General features: G+C 44.9%; 1 protein-coding gene across 4 annotated transcripts in view; it reads left to right on the top strand.

Moving 5' to 3' along the window:
- The window catches only part of zfyve9a (zinc finger, FYVE domain containing 9a), a 68,895-nt gene that overhangs the window by 8,149 nt on the left and 43,933 nt on the right, over positions 1-16,813 (top strand). For 2 of the 4 annotated variants that reach the window (XM_083781617.1, XM_083781616.1), the window contains exons 2-7: positions 3,424-3,533; positions 5,632-5,743; positions 10,142-10,569; positions 10,946-11,774; positions 12,502-13,016; positions 14,799-14,898. In XM_083781617.1, the coding sequence (XP_083637743.1) occupies positions 5,674-5,743; positions 10,142-10,569; positions 10,946-11,774; positions 12,502-13,016; positions 14,799-14,898 (1,942 nt within the window). In that variant the 5' untranslated portion in view covers positions 3,424-3,533; positions 5,632-5,673. The remainder of the gene's footprint in view (positions 1-3,423; positions 3,534-5,631; positions 5,744-10,141; positions 10,570-10,945; positions 11,775-12,501; positions 13,017-14,798; positions 14,899-16,813) is intronic. The other 2 variants (XM_083781619.1, XM_083781618.1) reach the window with 2 other exon arrangements.

The raw sequence follows: 16,813 nt of genomic DNA, 5'->3' as shown, positions 1-16,813 counted from the left end.
TGTGTGTGGGGGGGGGGGGGGGTCTAAGAATGGTCTGGGGTTTTTTTTGTTAAGAAATAATTTAATACAGTTAGGGAAATACCCAGGTTGGTGTTGGGTTAGAGGTAAGGTCTTGTGCATTTGCGTATGGTAGCATTTCATTCATGTACACATCCCTTGTGTCACTCTCAGCGCATCATGGGGTCTGCCTTAGCAGATAACTAGGCTACAGATATGTTTTGGCACTAGAAACGATCCCACGAAAGCGGTGTGGTTGTACTGTAAGTTACCAATGAATGGCACAGTATTGGCTCAGTGGCATACATCATGCCACTAAATAAATTATGTCCTTGCACACTGGGGTAGGGCTGTCACGATTACAAATGTAATATATAATATAAGTGAGCCTTGCCGAGCCATGAGACCCATAGGGCAGGAGCCTATCTCTTGTTTCTGTAGCGTGAGCCAGCTTGATGTACACCTCCTGGACATGACGCTAGTTGTATGTCGCAGGGACTTACCCACCATCCAACCCTTGATGCTGAGTGCCACCACATTTTCATGAACATGGCATCATGACTAAAATATCTAAAAGCACACATTACACGCACAAATCCCAGGAAAAAGAAACAAGAAGTGTTTCCTAAACATCATTAAAATAAGATCTGGTTGCAAAAGGTGGCCCTTTAATTTGACGATTAATTGTCAAACAAATAATTGCGATTAACAAATGAATAGTGTTTTTCTGCATTGAAGATTGGAATGTCCCATTTGCCTTTAGGCTTCGTAGTCACAAATTGCACAGGGCAGATATGACAAATAATTGTAAATATTTCCAAATTATTTTTACAAAATGGCAGAAATAGTTGATCTGTAAGTTAACGCGTTACAAAGTTACATGTAAGTATGTAGATATGCTATTTCAGCTATTTTTGAAAAATAAATTAACATGGAAACGATTGACGATTATGCAAAAATAATGGTGATCATCTCAAATAATTGCGATTAGGTGATTATATAATAATTGTGACAGGCCTACACTGCACCCATGTGAGTTGCTTTGTTTGGATGAAGCTATCCACCACATGATATATTGATGCTTTCTTTAAAACAACTTGGCATGATAAATCCCTCTGGGGCCTGGGCTTTTCATCAAGTGTTAAACGGACATGTGTTGGAATGTTTGTGTTCCATACTGTGTCCTCTCCCAGGTCTGTTGTTATCTGCTGCAAAATGACTGGCTGCTGTTTAGTTTGCTGCACTGCTCTATTATTTATGTTCTACTTTGGCACGAGGAGAGAATGAGGTTCATGCTGTCTTGAGGTTGTAACTTTTCATTCATTCGGCCTCGTATTTATTTCCTCTGAAATACACTTGAGGGCAAGACCCTCATTTTCTACTGTACTACTGCTTTGTACTCGACTGTGGAATTTGGCTCCCGTGCCCGGGGTTCCGACAGGGGTCTCTGATATGTCACGCTTTTTTGGGGCCGTGGCTGATGATGGTTTTGTCACTGCCTGTGTGTTGGAGCATCTGCCATCTGTTCGCTGTCTTCGCTGCGCTGTGCTGACGGCGTGGCCAGAGCTTGCATCTTAAACTAAGTGGAAAATGTGTCAACTCTGTACCTGTCCTACCAAAGCCTCCACTCTGCTCCACCATGATTGATCTTGTCCTTACGTGAGTGGCACTGAAGTCAAGATGTTTGCAGTAAGCTGGCCCTTGTGTTCAGTCGCAATCGCTTGGTGCAGTCGGTGTAGTTCATCATTCTGCAGTGCAGGGCGGTAGGCTAGGTTTTAACAAACAATATTTAGGGACCAAATATCGATACTGGTGCAGTATGTCTATGTCACAGTATTATTATTGGGCCACATTCTCTAAAATTGGCTTAATTCTACAATGCAACAATATGTCTTTATCTGAAGCAGACTTTTGAGAGACAAAGTGTATGCTCTCACATTGCTGAAATGAAAGACACATTAAAGCACATTCCGAACTCACCCTCTGGCAAATGTTTGTTTGTGAAAATATTAACATTATAGACTGAAAGTGTTAATTTAACCATTTGTAACTTTGTAAAGAGTGCGTACAAATGGAACCACAGGTCCAACTCCATTTGGTTCCATTTGTAGATTTTGTACACTCACTCTCAGAGTTAAATGAACACTGAGGTTATCACTGCTTATACTACAGTAAGTAAGTATCAGGGTGGAAACCAAGGGCTCTCGAGCCATGGGGCCGATAATTCAGGAACCTATCTCCTGTTTACTTTGCGTGAAGCAGCTGGATGTACAACTACACACCCTGGAAAGCACCAACAAACATTGATGCTGAGTGCCAAGCAGGGAGGCATTGGGTACCATCTTTATATCCTTTGATATGACTGGGCCAGGGATCGAACCCTCAACCCACCCCCCCATCTGAGGGTATTCTAACCACAAGGCCACTGAGCTATGTGGACAATGGACGGACACACTGGCTTATTGTCTCCACCAGGCCGAAGGCATGGGGAGAGAGTATGTTTTGCACTCCGTCCGTGTGTGTGTGTGCGTGTGTCCGTCCTTCCATCTGTCCGTTACCAGCTAATCTCTGGCACTGTTGAGGCCGATTTAGGCAAAACACATTTATGTAGATAAATACTCGTACACATTTTATCCATACATCACACAATTCGATATACACCATCTCCATAGTCATGTGATCAACACGGATCTGCCATCCTGATTGGCTAAGATGGGCTTCCAAAGCTCACATGATTGGTCCGTTTCGAACAAAATGCCACAAATCACAAACACTGTGTGCAATTTCTGTGAAATTATACATGCACATTTCCACTAGGCAGAGGACGACATGCCACACATTTTTTCTCCAAATTAGCCTCACGGTGGCGCTATAACAGGGCAATTCCTGTTTTTACCTATAACTGCATCAATCTGTATACAACTTATGTATGCGCACATGGAAAAACATCCCTCCACATCTGCCGGTTATAGCGCTACCATGTCGCACAGATTTCATCCAAATCTCACGCAAATCACATGATTTCTGTAATCATTTTGATCAAGACGAGTCTGTTGGATTTCTCAGATTCTACACCGATTGGCTAAGATTGCCTTCCAAAATTTTCAGGAGTGGCCCGTTTTGTACAAAATGCTGCACATGTCCTGCTCATCCAGAATTCGATCCTCAGAGATGCTATGAGTGATCTGGCTCTGCATTTCCTCAACAAAATTAAGAAAATTGTTGCAAAAAGCAAACGAACAAAAAAACATGTTTACATTACTCCTAAATATTTTGCCAAACATCACACAAACTCCTATCCTCCTGGTGGAGATCTGTGCCCAGAAGGGCACTTTTTCTAGTTACATCTGAGAAAGCCAGTGAGAAGAAGGCCTGTTCTGTTCTGTGTTCTAGTGAATGGTGTCGTTATCCCCCGCTTTGTCTCAGGTGTGGGCGCGGGGAGCGTGCCAGACTGGATGAAGTGAAGGCCGACACAGAAACCTGCAGAGGGCACAGCGCTGCCACCCGGGACGGAGGAGGACCTCTGCTCTGCGCAGGTGAGGAACAATTAAACTGAGACGCGTTAACGTTCTGTCCACAATGTCCCACATTGAGAACCACCGTGTCTGGAGTAGTCTACCCAAGAAAATACATTTGTTTATTTCTGTAGTTCTATCACAGGGTTGTCTTTGACACGTGTAGAGGCTTTAGTTTGTAAAACATTCCTTAACGTTAACGTTGAATCCAGAATCCACAAACGAAGTAAAGACTTGATGAATGGAACTGATCAGAGAGGCTCCATGTAACGTTAACAACAGCAAAACTCTATCAAAGATCTGTCCACGTAGTCCAAAGCATTGCTCATTATTTATCATTTAGATTCTGTTCTACAGAAGTCCGCTGAGAAACCCGTGGGGTTCAACCGGAGCTTATTCACATGCACCCGAGCGGCCAGGTGCGTTCTTCGCTCCTGCATGATCTGGTTTAGCTGCTGACTGTTTTTAATTTTTAAATTTTAAATTTTCTTCTGTGGTGATATTTCAGTTGGTAGAACAGTCGTGAGTCAAAGTCAACAACGGGTTGGTAAGCGATAGAAATAAAGTCATTTCTTGGGTGAACTACTCCTTTAAGTTCGGGTATAACGGCCCTGATACGAGCTGTCTACACAAACTATTGCTACTATTCTTCAGCACAAACGCACAACTTTGTATATCTCAGAAAGAACTTCAACAGTATTTTGGTTGAAACTTATTTTCGTCCAAGTGACAACACATCAATACAAATGCAACTTTTATGAAAAGGGAAAATCCAGAGGGAAAAGAGATCATAAAAGTTTGAAGTTTCTACTGTTTTCAATCAATAAAGCCCTACTGCAATATGTAACTCCCTTAAAAATAAGTGTATGATGAAACCTCACAGCCTTCAGAATCAATCAGAATCATCATTGACAAACTCAGCACTAGAATTGACTTGCTGACATTAAAGTATGTGTAGTAGAGAGACAGAAGACTCTCTGGTTTACACACTGGTGGTTTTCAAACGTTGTGGGTAATTGAAAATCTCATGGCACACCTGTATTTGTGGGGAAAATATCCGATCTCCAAGCTCACACACGTGATGCGTTGTGAGCTTGTAGTACAGCTAAGTAGTAAAATCTGTAGCTTAGCAGCTTGGAGCTTTACTGTAAGTATACCGTGTAATTATTATTGCGGTTTTGGAAAATGTATGAATCGATGCAAACTGTTTCGCACACCCGGATTAAAAGTCTAAAAGCAAGTGCGCAAGTGAACGGTGAACATCAACAATAGATAACCTGGCGCACACTGCCACTTGCAAGGTACAAGCAGGATGATTTTTCAATTAGAGCAACGTTCCAGTCACGCACGAGTCACGACCTTCCTTTGGCAAGAAAATGTGTGACAAAATAGAACACTTAATTTTCCCAAAATAGTGAGGCCAGGTTGAAACGTGGTTAAAATACTGAATAGAATAGAATTTGCCTCTGTATTGGGGAAACTACTGATGTACTGAATTTAAAAAACAATACTTTTTTATATACACCTGGACTTGTCTTGCGGCACTTTGGGGAGCACTGCTGTACACAATATTATTATGTAAATATAGGCATGTGCAGTGGTGTTAAGTAAGTACATGTACTCAAGTACTGTACTTTTGAGGTATTTTTCTTTACTTTACTGGAGTATTTTCACATTTCTGTACTTTTACTTGTACTCTCAGAGGCAAATATTGTACTTTTACTCCACTACAATTATTTGAATACTTACAAGTTACTACTAGTTACTTTGTAGATTTTGATTATTATTACAAAACATATATTAACCACTTCAACCCTATATTATTAACATTTCGGCCATTTGAAAATAGCTGATCTATAAGCTCACAATGCCTCGATGTGACGCATTGTGAGCTTGTAGATCTGCTTCTTTCAAAAGATTATTATACATTTGAAAACCTTAAATGGGACATTCTGCACAATGAGTACTTTCACTTTAGGTACTTTACGTACATTTTCAAGCCAATACTTTTGTACTTTTAATTGTAACATAGTATTTCTACATTGCATTATTGATACTTTTACTTAAGTAAAAGAATGTGAGTATTTTGTCCACCACTGTGTTGATCTCCTCCCTGTAGGTTCACTGGGCCGCCGGCAGGGTGGGCGGGGCTTGGTGACCCATGGAGAATTACTTCCAGGCAGAGGCCTTCAACCTGGACAAGGTGCTGGACGACTTTGAGCAGAATGAAGGTGACCACGTGCAACCACTTCATTAATACTATTATTATTTGATTAAAGCCCCCTAACCTTGCGTCACCAGATTTTCCACTTCGGAGGAAAGCCTGGTCTGTGTTCCTACTGTAAATCGCCCGTGTGATCTGGTCTAGGCGTGGCTTATAATAAATAAAAACCTCTGCGTCGCTTTGTTTTGGTCTCCCCGCTCCCATAAAGTTATGGTCTCCCCTGTTTGGTCTTAGTCTCGCCAGTCACTACGAGTTGGAATAAAAGATGGATATACCAAATAAACTATTCCAAGAAGTACTTGCGATTCATACGCTGCAATGCCACACTGCCACACTTTTATTGGGCAGGCCCAATTATGATGCAGGCAATTATTTTGGGTAATTCTGATTCCGGTTTGGGGGTTCCGGCCTGATGAATATAAATGGGACTACAACATGACTTAAGTTAGTTATCATCCGCTCCCGACCGGATCATGAACCTGAAATAGTATGCCTCCCAGGCTACAAGCTCCCGACATGTCACAACGCAAGCTTGGCCTTGGAGATCTGCAATTTTGGAATCATTCTCAAAAGTGTTTGCCTACTAGGGACACCAGATTGAAAGTTAACATGGCCGAAGTCTGGACTGGTGACATGATCAGTATGTTTGTTCTACAGACCATTGTAAATGTACAGACAGTTATGGACAATTAATATTGTATTATGGTCTGGATATGTAACATAAGTTCAGGACGTTTGCAGACAGCTTTTCTTTTTCTTTTTCAAGCAACAAGAAGACATTGACAAAACAGAATATGATACGTGATTACTCTGCACTTTTTAAAAAGACGGCGGAGAGGGTTAAACATTTGTGAGCAATAAATCTTCTGTTCCCGTCTATTCCTCCAAGACATGAAATGGAGGAGGAACACATCAATCGATTTTGATTGATAGATCTGAACGCGTTGCTCGCTCGTCGGTGACGCCGTTACATAAGAGCTACGGCAAGGAGAAATGATGAGCGGTGCTGAGAACGCAGTGTGTCAGACAATCTTTTGATGGTCTTGGTCTTTTGAGTAATATTTGCGGGAGGTAAACAAGGGTGGGAAGAGTGGGAATATGATTAATTGGATTAGCCGTTTCCCCTGGGCGTGTGTGGCTGCGTGTAATTGGTGCAAAGCAATAGAGTAGAGGGGATGATGCATCGCCCCTCTTCACACTTAGCCTCGTTCCCAGGCTTACTCATCTGCGAAGAGAAAAGCCTGGTCACAACCTAAGGGAGAGACGCTATCGGCGGAAGTGTCCGTCCGGAACATCCAACAAATGTATTTCCCCCGGATACGATATTATTCCGACCAATCACAACACTTGTTTCATTCACGGAGAATGTAAACTGATTTGTAAAGCATCAACGTAATTTCTTTGAGCTTCCGCCAAAATCCCGCAACATCCGCCCAAAACAAATGATAGCCTCTACAGCTTAGGTCTTGCCCAGCGTGCTTCACACTTCACTCTGCACTGGGGCAGGACACATGGTGTCACTCTGCACTGGGGCAGGACACATGGTGTCACTCTGCACTGGGGCAGGACACATGGTGTCACTCTGCACTGGGGCAGGACACATGGTGTCACTCTACACTGGGGCAGGACACATGGTGTCACTCTGCACTGGGGCAGGACACATGGTGTCACTCTGCACTGGGGCAGGACACATGGTGTCACTCTACACTGGGGCAGGACACATGGTGTCACTCTGCACTGGGGCAGGACACATGGTGTCACTCTACACTGGGGCAGGACACATGGTGTCACTCTGCACTGGGGCAGGACACATGGTGTCACTCTGCACTGGGGCAGGAGACATGGTGTCACTCTGCACTGGGGCAGGACACATGGTGTCACTCTCCACTGGGGCAGGACACATGGTGTCACTCTGCACTGGGGCAGGACACATGGTGTCACTCTGCACTGGGGCAGGACACATGGTGTCACTCTGCACTGGGGCAGGACACATGGTGTCACTCTGCACTGGGGCAGGACACATGGTGTCACTCTGCACTGGGGCAGGACACATGGTGTCACTCTGCACTGGGGCAGGACACATGGTGTCACTCTGCACTGGGGCAGGACACATGGTGTCACTCTGCACTGGGGCAGGACACATGGTGTCACTCTCCACTGGGGCAGGACACATGGTGTCACTCTGCACTGGGGCAGGAGACATGGTATTAGAGTAGAGGGGAGCATTTTCAAAGGGGGCTTCCAGGGGGTTTGTTTGTACAGTAAACAAACATTGTGTTTGTTGGGCTTTCTAAATGCGTCCGGTTATTCTATGGGGATGAGATTTTTCGCTGCTTCTTCAAAGGTGACCCTTGGATTGATGGCCCTACTGGGCGGGCACGCACGCATGCACGCTACGTTACGTTATTTGACCCTCAGTGTGACTTTAGTGTGTGGATTTTGGCTGCGACTGATTATCTGTATCCTTTGCCAGAGGTCCAGCATGGCAGATTAAAGCGAGATCTATGATTATTTGCGCGGCGGTGTCGTGGGCCGCAAATAGCCGATCTAAAAGCTCACATTGCTCACAATGCTCACGGCACTGCGGAGCGTAGTGAGCTTGTTGATCAGCTGTTTTTGGTACAGCGTATACTCGATACAGCTTTGCGTGGATTCCAATTTGGGTAGAACAATGGTGCAGTTGTGTTTGACTTTTTGGTGTGCGTGCGTGCGTGCGTGCGTGCGTGCGTGCGTGTGTATGTGTGTGTGTGTGAGTACTTGTTTTACTGTACTCATGAGGATATTTGGCTCTTAAAATATAGTCCATACTTGTGAGGGCCAAATATCCTCGTGAGTACAGTCTGGAATGTGAGAAATAGACACTACTGGGAGGACCATTTTAGTAATCCTCACAAAATAGCTTTTATAATGGTTTAAGAGGTCTTTAGAGTTAGGTTTACAACTATGTGAAAAGATTCAGATTGGATTTAGGATTAGGCATTGAGGTTAGGTTTAGGAGTTTAGGAGAATTATGCCAATTTATACTTACTTGAGCGACACCAAAAATAGCCGATCTACAAGCTCACAAAGCGGTATGCTGCGACACATATGAAGTTGTAGGCCAGCTGTGTGTGTGTGTGTGTGTGTGTGTGTGTGTGTGTGTGTTGTTTTAAGAATTTCCTCCCACATTCCACAGCATTCATGTGTCAGTTTGACTGATGGCCCCCAGGGGGAGCAGAACAGATTGGCCCATTTTCAGAGAACTTCCCAGTTCGTCCACAACACTTAATTTCCCAAATCGGTGCCAACCTCATTTCTCCAACCATCCCCCCCAGGACTCCAACACCCCACCTCCCCCCCCCCCCCCCCCCCCGATCCCTCCCGTGTCTTTAATAGCGCTCACTAAGTGAGACATGGCTTCCGTTGAAATACATGTTGTCATTGGTTTGTGACAATCTGCTACTTTCTAGCGTTTCAAGTGAAGTGAGCTTTTTATGGTTGTCCATCCTTCCGTCTTGTCCCTCCACCGGTTCGTCTGTCCGTTTGTCTGTCCGTCAGTCCATATGTGTAACGCCTAAGAAACGTTGTGAGTGAAGTTCTGACACAAATGTCCACCTGGACTCCAGGATGAGCTTATTAGACGTAGGAAGTCAAAGGTCAAGGTCACTGACCTCACAAATCGGACAGAGATTCTTATCTCCATATTTAAAATGTAGTTAGTCTTTTTTCTCCGTAAATTAACGGCTATACTACAGCAAAGCCACAGAAAAGCATCAAACGTTTGCTGCTTTTGAATTTGAGTCCTGAAAAGTAACTGTTTTGGACATATGACGTTTCCACCCCACAGAGACGATATTATACATACTGTATGACACGTCAAATAGTTACAGATTCAGCCACCATGTATTTCTGGTTATTTATGCTTTCTATCCTTTCAAGTAGTTTTATTTGTACGTCTCTAAATGTTTTGATGAATTGAACATGGTGGACCCTCTTGTAAACAAGTGTAATGCTTAATTGGGTCGTCCACTCACAGTTAACAGTCTTTGTATTGAGTTTGTGCTTGAAATGTACTGTAATTCTGCAAACTGTTAATAAATATTTCAATCAATCAATCAATAGTTGGCTTTTAGTAAAAATTTTAGTACAAAAACCAAAAAGTATTTACGGCCTTTTTGACAGTCAAAAGTCTGACTGTATTAACTAATATTTGTGAAACCTTCAATCTAAGACATCACTTACAGTAGGGTTAGCGTATATTTCATCCACTCTAAGCCTGATTTTATACTGGCCTTGCACCGAAAATCCACAAGCTCACAATGTGTCGTGGTCCGACGCATTGTGAGCTTAAAGATCATCTATTTTTAGTGCAAGACAAGACACCGGCAAGTTCAAATCAGGCGTTGCCTCCTGTTTTCTCTCCCAGATGAGACGGACTCTCCCACCACGCTCTCGGACGCCAAGTGGACCCAGATCCTGGCCCCACCGGCCCACCTGCTCTCTCTGAACCCTGCCCTGACCCACGCCGACCTGAGCCCCCAGGAGAGCAGCCTGTTGCCCCCCTTCAAAACAATCGGGGACCCTGACGGCTCGCTGGCAGGTGGCGACCCCAAACGTCTCCTCCCCGGCGGCCCCGACTCTGCCCTTTCCTGGGGCGACGAGCGATCGGCGGATGTCCACAGCCCTCCTCTCCCCCAGCCCAACATCGGAAAACTGGTGGGAACCGACGACCTTTCGCCGCCGTCTCCGGCGCCGGCGCCCTCCAGTGGCGTTCTGGAGAACGGCCGCCCCAGCAGCCCAGAGCTCAACGGGCTCAGCCCGGAGAGAGACGGCGGTGGCTCCTCTCCTCTTCCGGTAGGATTGTTACAATTATTACATAATCGACTAATTGCAATTATTTGAGATATTGCAATGATTTTTTCCTAATCGTCATAATCGCGTTTCACAATGATGCACGACCTGATCACACCGGTACACCCCCCAACGGGCACTGTTCATCAAATGCATTAAATAAATAAATGAAACACGTAAGCTTGTAGATCAGCTTTTTCCAAAATTGCAGTAATTTCTTGGTATATTTCAGTTATTTGTCATATGCCCTGTGCACGAATTACGAAGCCTACAAGGCAAACAGACATTTTACCTTGTTTCAATGCCAAAAAACAATGAGTTAATTACAATAATTTTGTTGTAACAATTAATGCTCAATCTAAATGTGTAATGGTGTCAGCCCCATCTTCCGGACGTCCAGCCCGGCGCCTCAGACCAGCGTCCCCATGGACTCACGCAGGAGGAGGAGGAGGAGGAGGAGGGAGGTCTCCGAGCGGGTCACACTCACTTCACCTTCGAGGGCGGGGGCGGACTGGATGAGCGGCGCCCGACACCAGAGTCGGTGACGGCGGCGAGCAGCGAGGTTCACGAAGAAGAGGCCGTTCTCCTGCAAGATTCCGGTCACGGAAGACGGCGACGAACGGGAAACGCGAACGCCGCCGTCGAACTTGTCCAGAACGGGGGCGGAGGAACGGTGGCCTCGGACGTCAACGGGAACGAACAGAGCTGTATGTCTCCCGACTCGCGGCTCAAAGTGGTCGAGGAGAGTGTCGCCAAAGAGGGACACACAGCTGCCCAGCTCTCTGAGATGATGAAGCCCCTCCCCAACGGCGTGGTGGAGCACGAGAGACTGGACTGCAAGGCAGATGAGGAGGAGGAGGAGGGCATCTCTCCCAGTCCTGTTCCCTCCAAAGAGGAGGAGGAGGGCATCTCTCCCAGTCCCGTTCCCTCCAAAGAGGACTCTGTGACGGAGGAGAAGAAGGCAGATGAGGAGGAGGGCATCTCTCCCAGTCCTGTTCCCTCCAAGGCAGATGAGGAGGAGGAGGGCATCTCTCCCAGTCCTGTTCCCTCCAAGGCAGATGAGGAGGGCATCTCTCCCAGTCCTGTTCCCTCCAAGGCAGATGAGGAGGAGGAGGGCATCTCTCCCAGTCCCGTTCCCTCCAAAGAAGACTCTGTGACGGAGGAGAAGGAGATGGAGGAGAGCAAACAGGACGATGTCGGAGGCGGAGGTAGGCGGTGTCACCATTATTACATCATCGCGATTATTCGAGATAATCGCAATTATTCTTCGCAATCGTTCCATACATTTTTCTAAAATATCAGAAATGGCAACACATCACTTCGTTACGTGTTGTAAGCTCACAGATTAGCTATTTCTGCTATTTTGTACATTATTTAAACATTATTAAATGTGTCAGTGAGTTCTTTGTGTATTTAAGTTGTTTGTCATATCTGCCCTGTGCAATTTGTGATTACGAAGCCTCAAAGGCAAACAGAAATACAAATTGTAATGTTCCCAATGTTCAATGCAAAAAACACAATGAAATCGTTAAAGGTGTAGTGAAATGAAAACTATCATTGTCTCTGTTCCATTTAGTGTAGAGTGGTTCTCAAACATTTGAATTTAAAGGACCCCCATAACTCTGGGAGTATACAAATGGAATTTGTACAAAGAGGGACACTCTGAGTGTACACTCAGAGTTACAGACCCGTACGGGGCCATTTGGGACCCACTCAAGGACACTTTGAGACCCACTGGTGTAGCAGAGTGTTTCCAGTGAGCCAACACGCACAATAGCAGCACCCTGACTTTGTTTGACCAGAATGGAACAGAGCCTACATTAGTATCATCGGTAACACCTGTGAAGGAAGTAGGGAAGGGTCCCAAGTTCTTTCCAAAATGTCGTGTGTGCATAGAGCCCATTAATCGCCAACCTAATCTTGTAATCGTGACAGGCCTAGGATCAGGGGTGAGCGGCGGCGTCCAAAGCAAAGTGACCAACAGCAGCAGCCGCCTGCAGCCGGTCAGTGTGCCGTACGGCGGGGCGCGGCCCAAGCAGCCCGTCAGCCTCAAGCTCCAGATTCCCCGCCCCCTCTCTGGCCACCAGGTCCAGAACCACCTCAGCCCTGCACCCTCGCCGCTCGCCGGCAAGAACAAGAACTCGGAGTCGGGTCACTGTCCAGAGCTGCCGGGCCCCGCCGGAGCCGCCGACCAGGTCGCCGCGACGAGCCGAGATGGCGTCGTGGACTCACTGTCGTGCCCGATGCCTCCTCCTCCTCCGCAGAGCCCCGACAACGACCTCCAGGCGGGCCAACAGCAGGGGGCACTAGTGTCCAGGAAGGCGGTGGTCAGCGCCCTGGGGGAGGTGGCCCCCGTGTGGGTGCCCGACTCCCAGGCACCTGTCTGCATGAAGTGTGAGCTGAAGTTCACCTTCACCAAGAGGAGACACCACTGCAGGGCCTGTGGCAAGGTCAGTGTTCTCTGGGTCCCCGGTTTAAACGGCTCTTTGAAGAGAACGGATCTACAAGCTCACAACACGTTGCGCGATACGACACGTTGTGAGCTTGATACTTTAGAAAAATGCTTACAAAGGTTGTCAAACGATTAACAAACTGCGTAAACATAAGACGAAAGCAAGTGAGAACAACAAACGCATGCACGACACACCGTTGAATTAACGTCAAGGAGCAGTTTTTGGGAACTTGGGAATAAACCAGGGAACGAGTCATTGGAGTAGAGTTTGATGAATGAGGCCCATTTCATGGAAGCTCTTTGAGAGCTGTGCGTGCGTGCGTGCGTGCATGCGTGCACGCATGTGTGTAGGTATTGTAGCTTTGCTAGCACTGCAACAGCAGCAGCGACCAGTGTTGCCATGTCTCCTTATGATAAGCGACTTTGGGCTTGTTTTTGTGTAGTTGCGGGTTGAGCTGTTTTTAATGGAGTTAATTTGGGCGTGCTTATGTTCACAAACATTTGCATGTCAAGGCCCAATATATTTGAATATATTTGACTTTACTGAGGACTTAATCTTTTTCTTAGATCATTATGAAAATATCAGATCTACATGCTTGTAGATCGGCTATTTTTTCCATTAAAGTGCCCACGTGGCCGCTTCTTTTGGGTTTGTTTTCATAAGACCTGGCTGCTTATTTCCTCTCGCGAAACCTGGCAACAGCGGCGGCCGTTCCTTCCAACACAGTGCCTGAAAGCGGAGCCGTGCCGCTGACACTGCACTGCTCTGGAAAGACGGCCGGACTGCTGTGAATGCTGCTTAATTTCCCCTGGTGGTAAACAAACACGCGCACTCTGCCACTTGAGCTGGGAGGAGCTGGCACAGCAATAACACTGACAGACACCAGCGCCGGGCAGAGAATAGACACAGCATTCAATAACATGACTCAACTGTGTGCGCTAGTAAACCTGCAAACAAGCCGGCCATGTTGAGGTCAAGCTATTCTTCCATCAGTTAAGTGGTCACTAACAGTGGTGGAAAGTAACTTAAGTTAATTTAAGTACAATTATTTGAAAACTTCAGTTGCTAGTTACCGGTACTCTGTAGATTTGAACTATTGAAATTAGTGACATACATTCTACTCTTCAGTCCCATTTAAACTTTGGCTATCTACAAGCTCAGAGATGCGACACAATGTGAGCTTGTAGATCTGCTATTTTCAAATGATTTTATTTCATACACAATAGCTTGTGACATGGGACATTCTGCACAATGAGCACTTTTACTTTTGGTACTTTAAGTAGGCTATATTTTGACGCCCAATTAACCTCTTGAGCTCTATATTTCAAATACACTATAGTCAAGATCTACAAGCTCACACCGCATCGTGTTGTTTGAGTGCTCAGCTTGCTTTAGATCTTTTTTGCTTTTTTGGAAAATAATAAAATAAATGTGATTATTTTCTCATAATCAAATAAATAAATACATTTAATAAATGTTCCACCATTGTCGCATACTGAGTTAATTAGCCATATGCAGGTGTTGGTGAAGTGCAGGATATCATTATCTATGTCCATCCATAGAAACTGTGTTTTTTTTTCTGCGAGCTTGATTAATACTCACTGTCAAACTTGTTACAAATATCTTTTTCATTTTCTGTTGAGCAAGTAAAACCATTGGTGCAAATTGGATGTTCCATATTGTTGCTTAGTCAGGATTGCGTATTCTATTATTCATGTGTGTGTGTGTGTGTGTGTGTGTGTGTGTGTGTGACTATGTGTGTGCGCGTGCGTGTCTCAGGTGTTCTGTGCGGCGTGCTGTAGCCTGAAGTGCAGACTGGTGTACATGGACAGGAAGGAGGCCCGGGTCTGCGTCACGTGTCATTCTGCGCTGACCAATGGTGAGTCGCTTCACAGTCACAGACAGCGGATCGTTCAGAAACTCAATACGTGAACTACGGTAGTTGGAATAACGTGTTCCTTCCATGCACTACGTCCAACCGGGGAAACTCCCCTCTGTCAGGTGAAAAGAAGCGGCTTGGACTCCTCATGCACGCATGAGGTCAGTCCGTTGCTCTCCCCAGGTGGGCAGAGGGAGTGTAGCGCCCATGATTACATTTGATAATTGACACTGGGTGAACAAAATGGGTTACAATAATCACAGGATAAAATGGCAAGTAAAACAAATAAACTCAATACGTGGCTAAACCTCCCGCACATACACTAAGACATAAATGGACCATGTCATCATGAATACAGTAGCGACAGTCCACACTGAGTTCTCAGCCTTTTCAGACTTGCATTCCCGACCTACTGTATTCCAAATCCCCCTTTTCTACATCCCTTTATTTGAACGTTTTTGTGTTCCATGAGCCCCCTACACACCAAGTAAAGCTAATGCATTATTTTGCTTTTATTTCAATGTAATATGCTAATGAGTTTTTTCCATAATGTTTTAATAGCTTCCAGAAGCTCGAAAATAGAAAGCATGTTTTTTCTCTCTCACTGGACCTCAATTTTGAAGCAGCTTTTTAAAGCTGTGTTCTATAGCCTTCAGTTTCAGATTGTGGTCCGGCTTGGATCAGTGGAACTATCGTCGTAGTATACAAGTAAGTTCCTACATGGCTGTGTAATCACAATGACAATGTATTATGTTAATGTTAATACAATAAATAAATAACTGCATTTACAGCAGCTTGCCTTGGCAGGCATCTAATTATGATGCCAGTGAAATGCCAGCAGTCCATGAGAGAGAAAAAACAACAACGCCACAGTCATGAGCATGAGTCATGAATCCCAAGGACAAAGCAGAACGCCTGGTGCCTTCATTATGTAGTTTCATGGCTACCGGCACAAAGGACCAACCAAGGCGGCCAGTCTCACTTTGCATGGGGGGGTCGGTTAGAATGCTGCGGGTGCTCATCTGTCCTGCCTGCTGCTCGTTAAGCGTAAGAGCATCAGATTTGGGGCACATTTAACCTTAAATCCTGTTATTTTATGCATAATATTGTCCTCAACTCTGAATAGTTTTTTGCAGATTAATCTGATTTCATCGCAATCCATGCCCGTCCATCTACATGTGTTGTAATTTAGATAAACGTTTTACTGTTTAATGCAACCATTAATTTATTTACCAGTTGGGAATGTCGTTATTGGCGAACATTTTGCTTGGCAAGTGAAAAACTATGACAAATGAAAAACGATCACAAAGAGGAAATAGAATAGACAAATATGTTGGAGCAGACACAATGAAGAATTTACATGAGTTGGATAAGTGATAAACCCCTATGAATAAAAAATGTGTTTGTCCAATTCTTATTATTCTGGTGTCTCATTCCAAAAAATTGATAGATATTTCCCTAGCTATACCTTGAGCCTCTTCCACACGTGATATTATATATTCTATTATTCTATACATACCCTTGAATGGACTTAGAGTATAAGCTCTTTCTAGTGTCATGTCCAGGGGGTGAGTCGGTGTGAGTCACACAGAAACAGGAGATAGGCTCCTGCCCTATGGGCCTCGTGGCTATGCAAGGCTTTCTTAAAGATGGACAATGTATCATGTTGATATTCAAATGTGAAATTGTATTTTTATGAACATTTAAAAACAAAATAGTATATTTATATTATTAACTTATTATTATTACTCTTACCGTGTCCATTTTTTGACTTTTGTAAAACGCATTGTTTTATATTACTCCTCCAGATTCTGTCCAAAAATCATTACACACTATCTCTATAGTCATGTGCTCAAGGTGGATCTGTACGATATTTCATATTCCATCCCAATTGGCTAACATTGGCTTTCAAAGT

The sequence above is a fragment of the Protomyctophum parallelum genome, assembly GCF_964188405.1.
Source record: "Protomyctophum parallelum genome assembly, chromosome: 14".
Classification (NCBI taxonomy): domain Eukaryota; kingdom Metazoa; phylum Chordata; class Actinopteri; order Myctophiformes; family Myctophidae; genus Protomyctophum; species Protomyctophum parallelum.
Note: the sequence above shows the minus strand (reverse complement) of the source record. Positions and strands in the feature narration are given on the sequence as shown.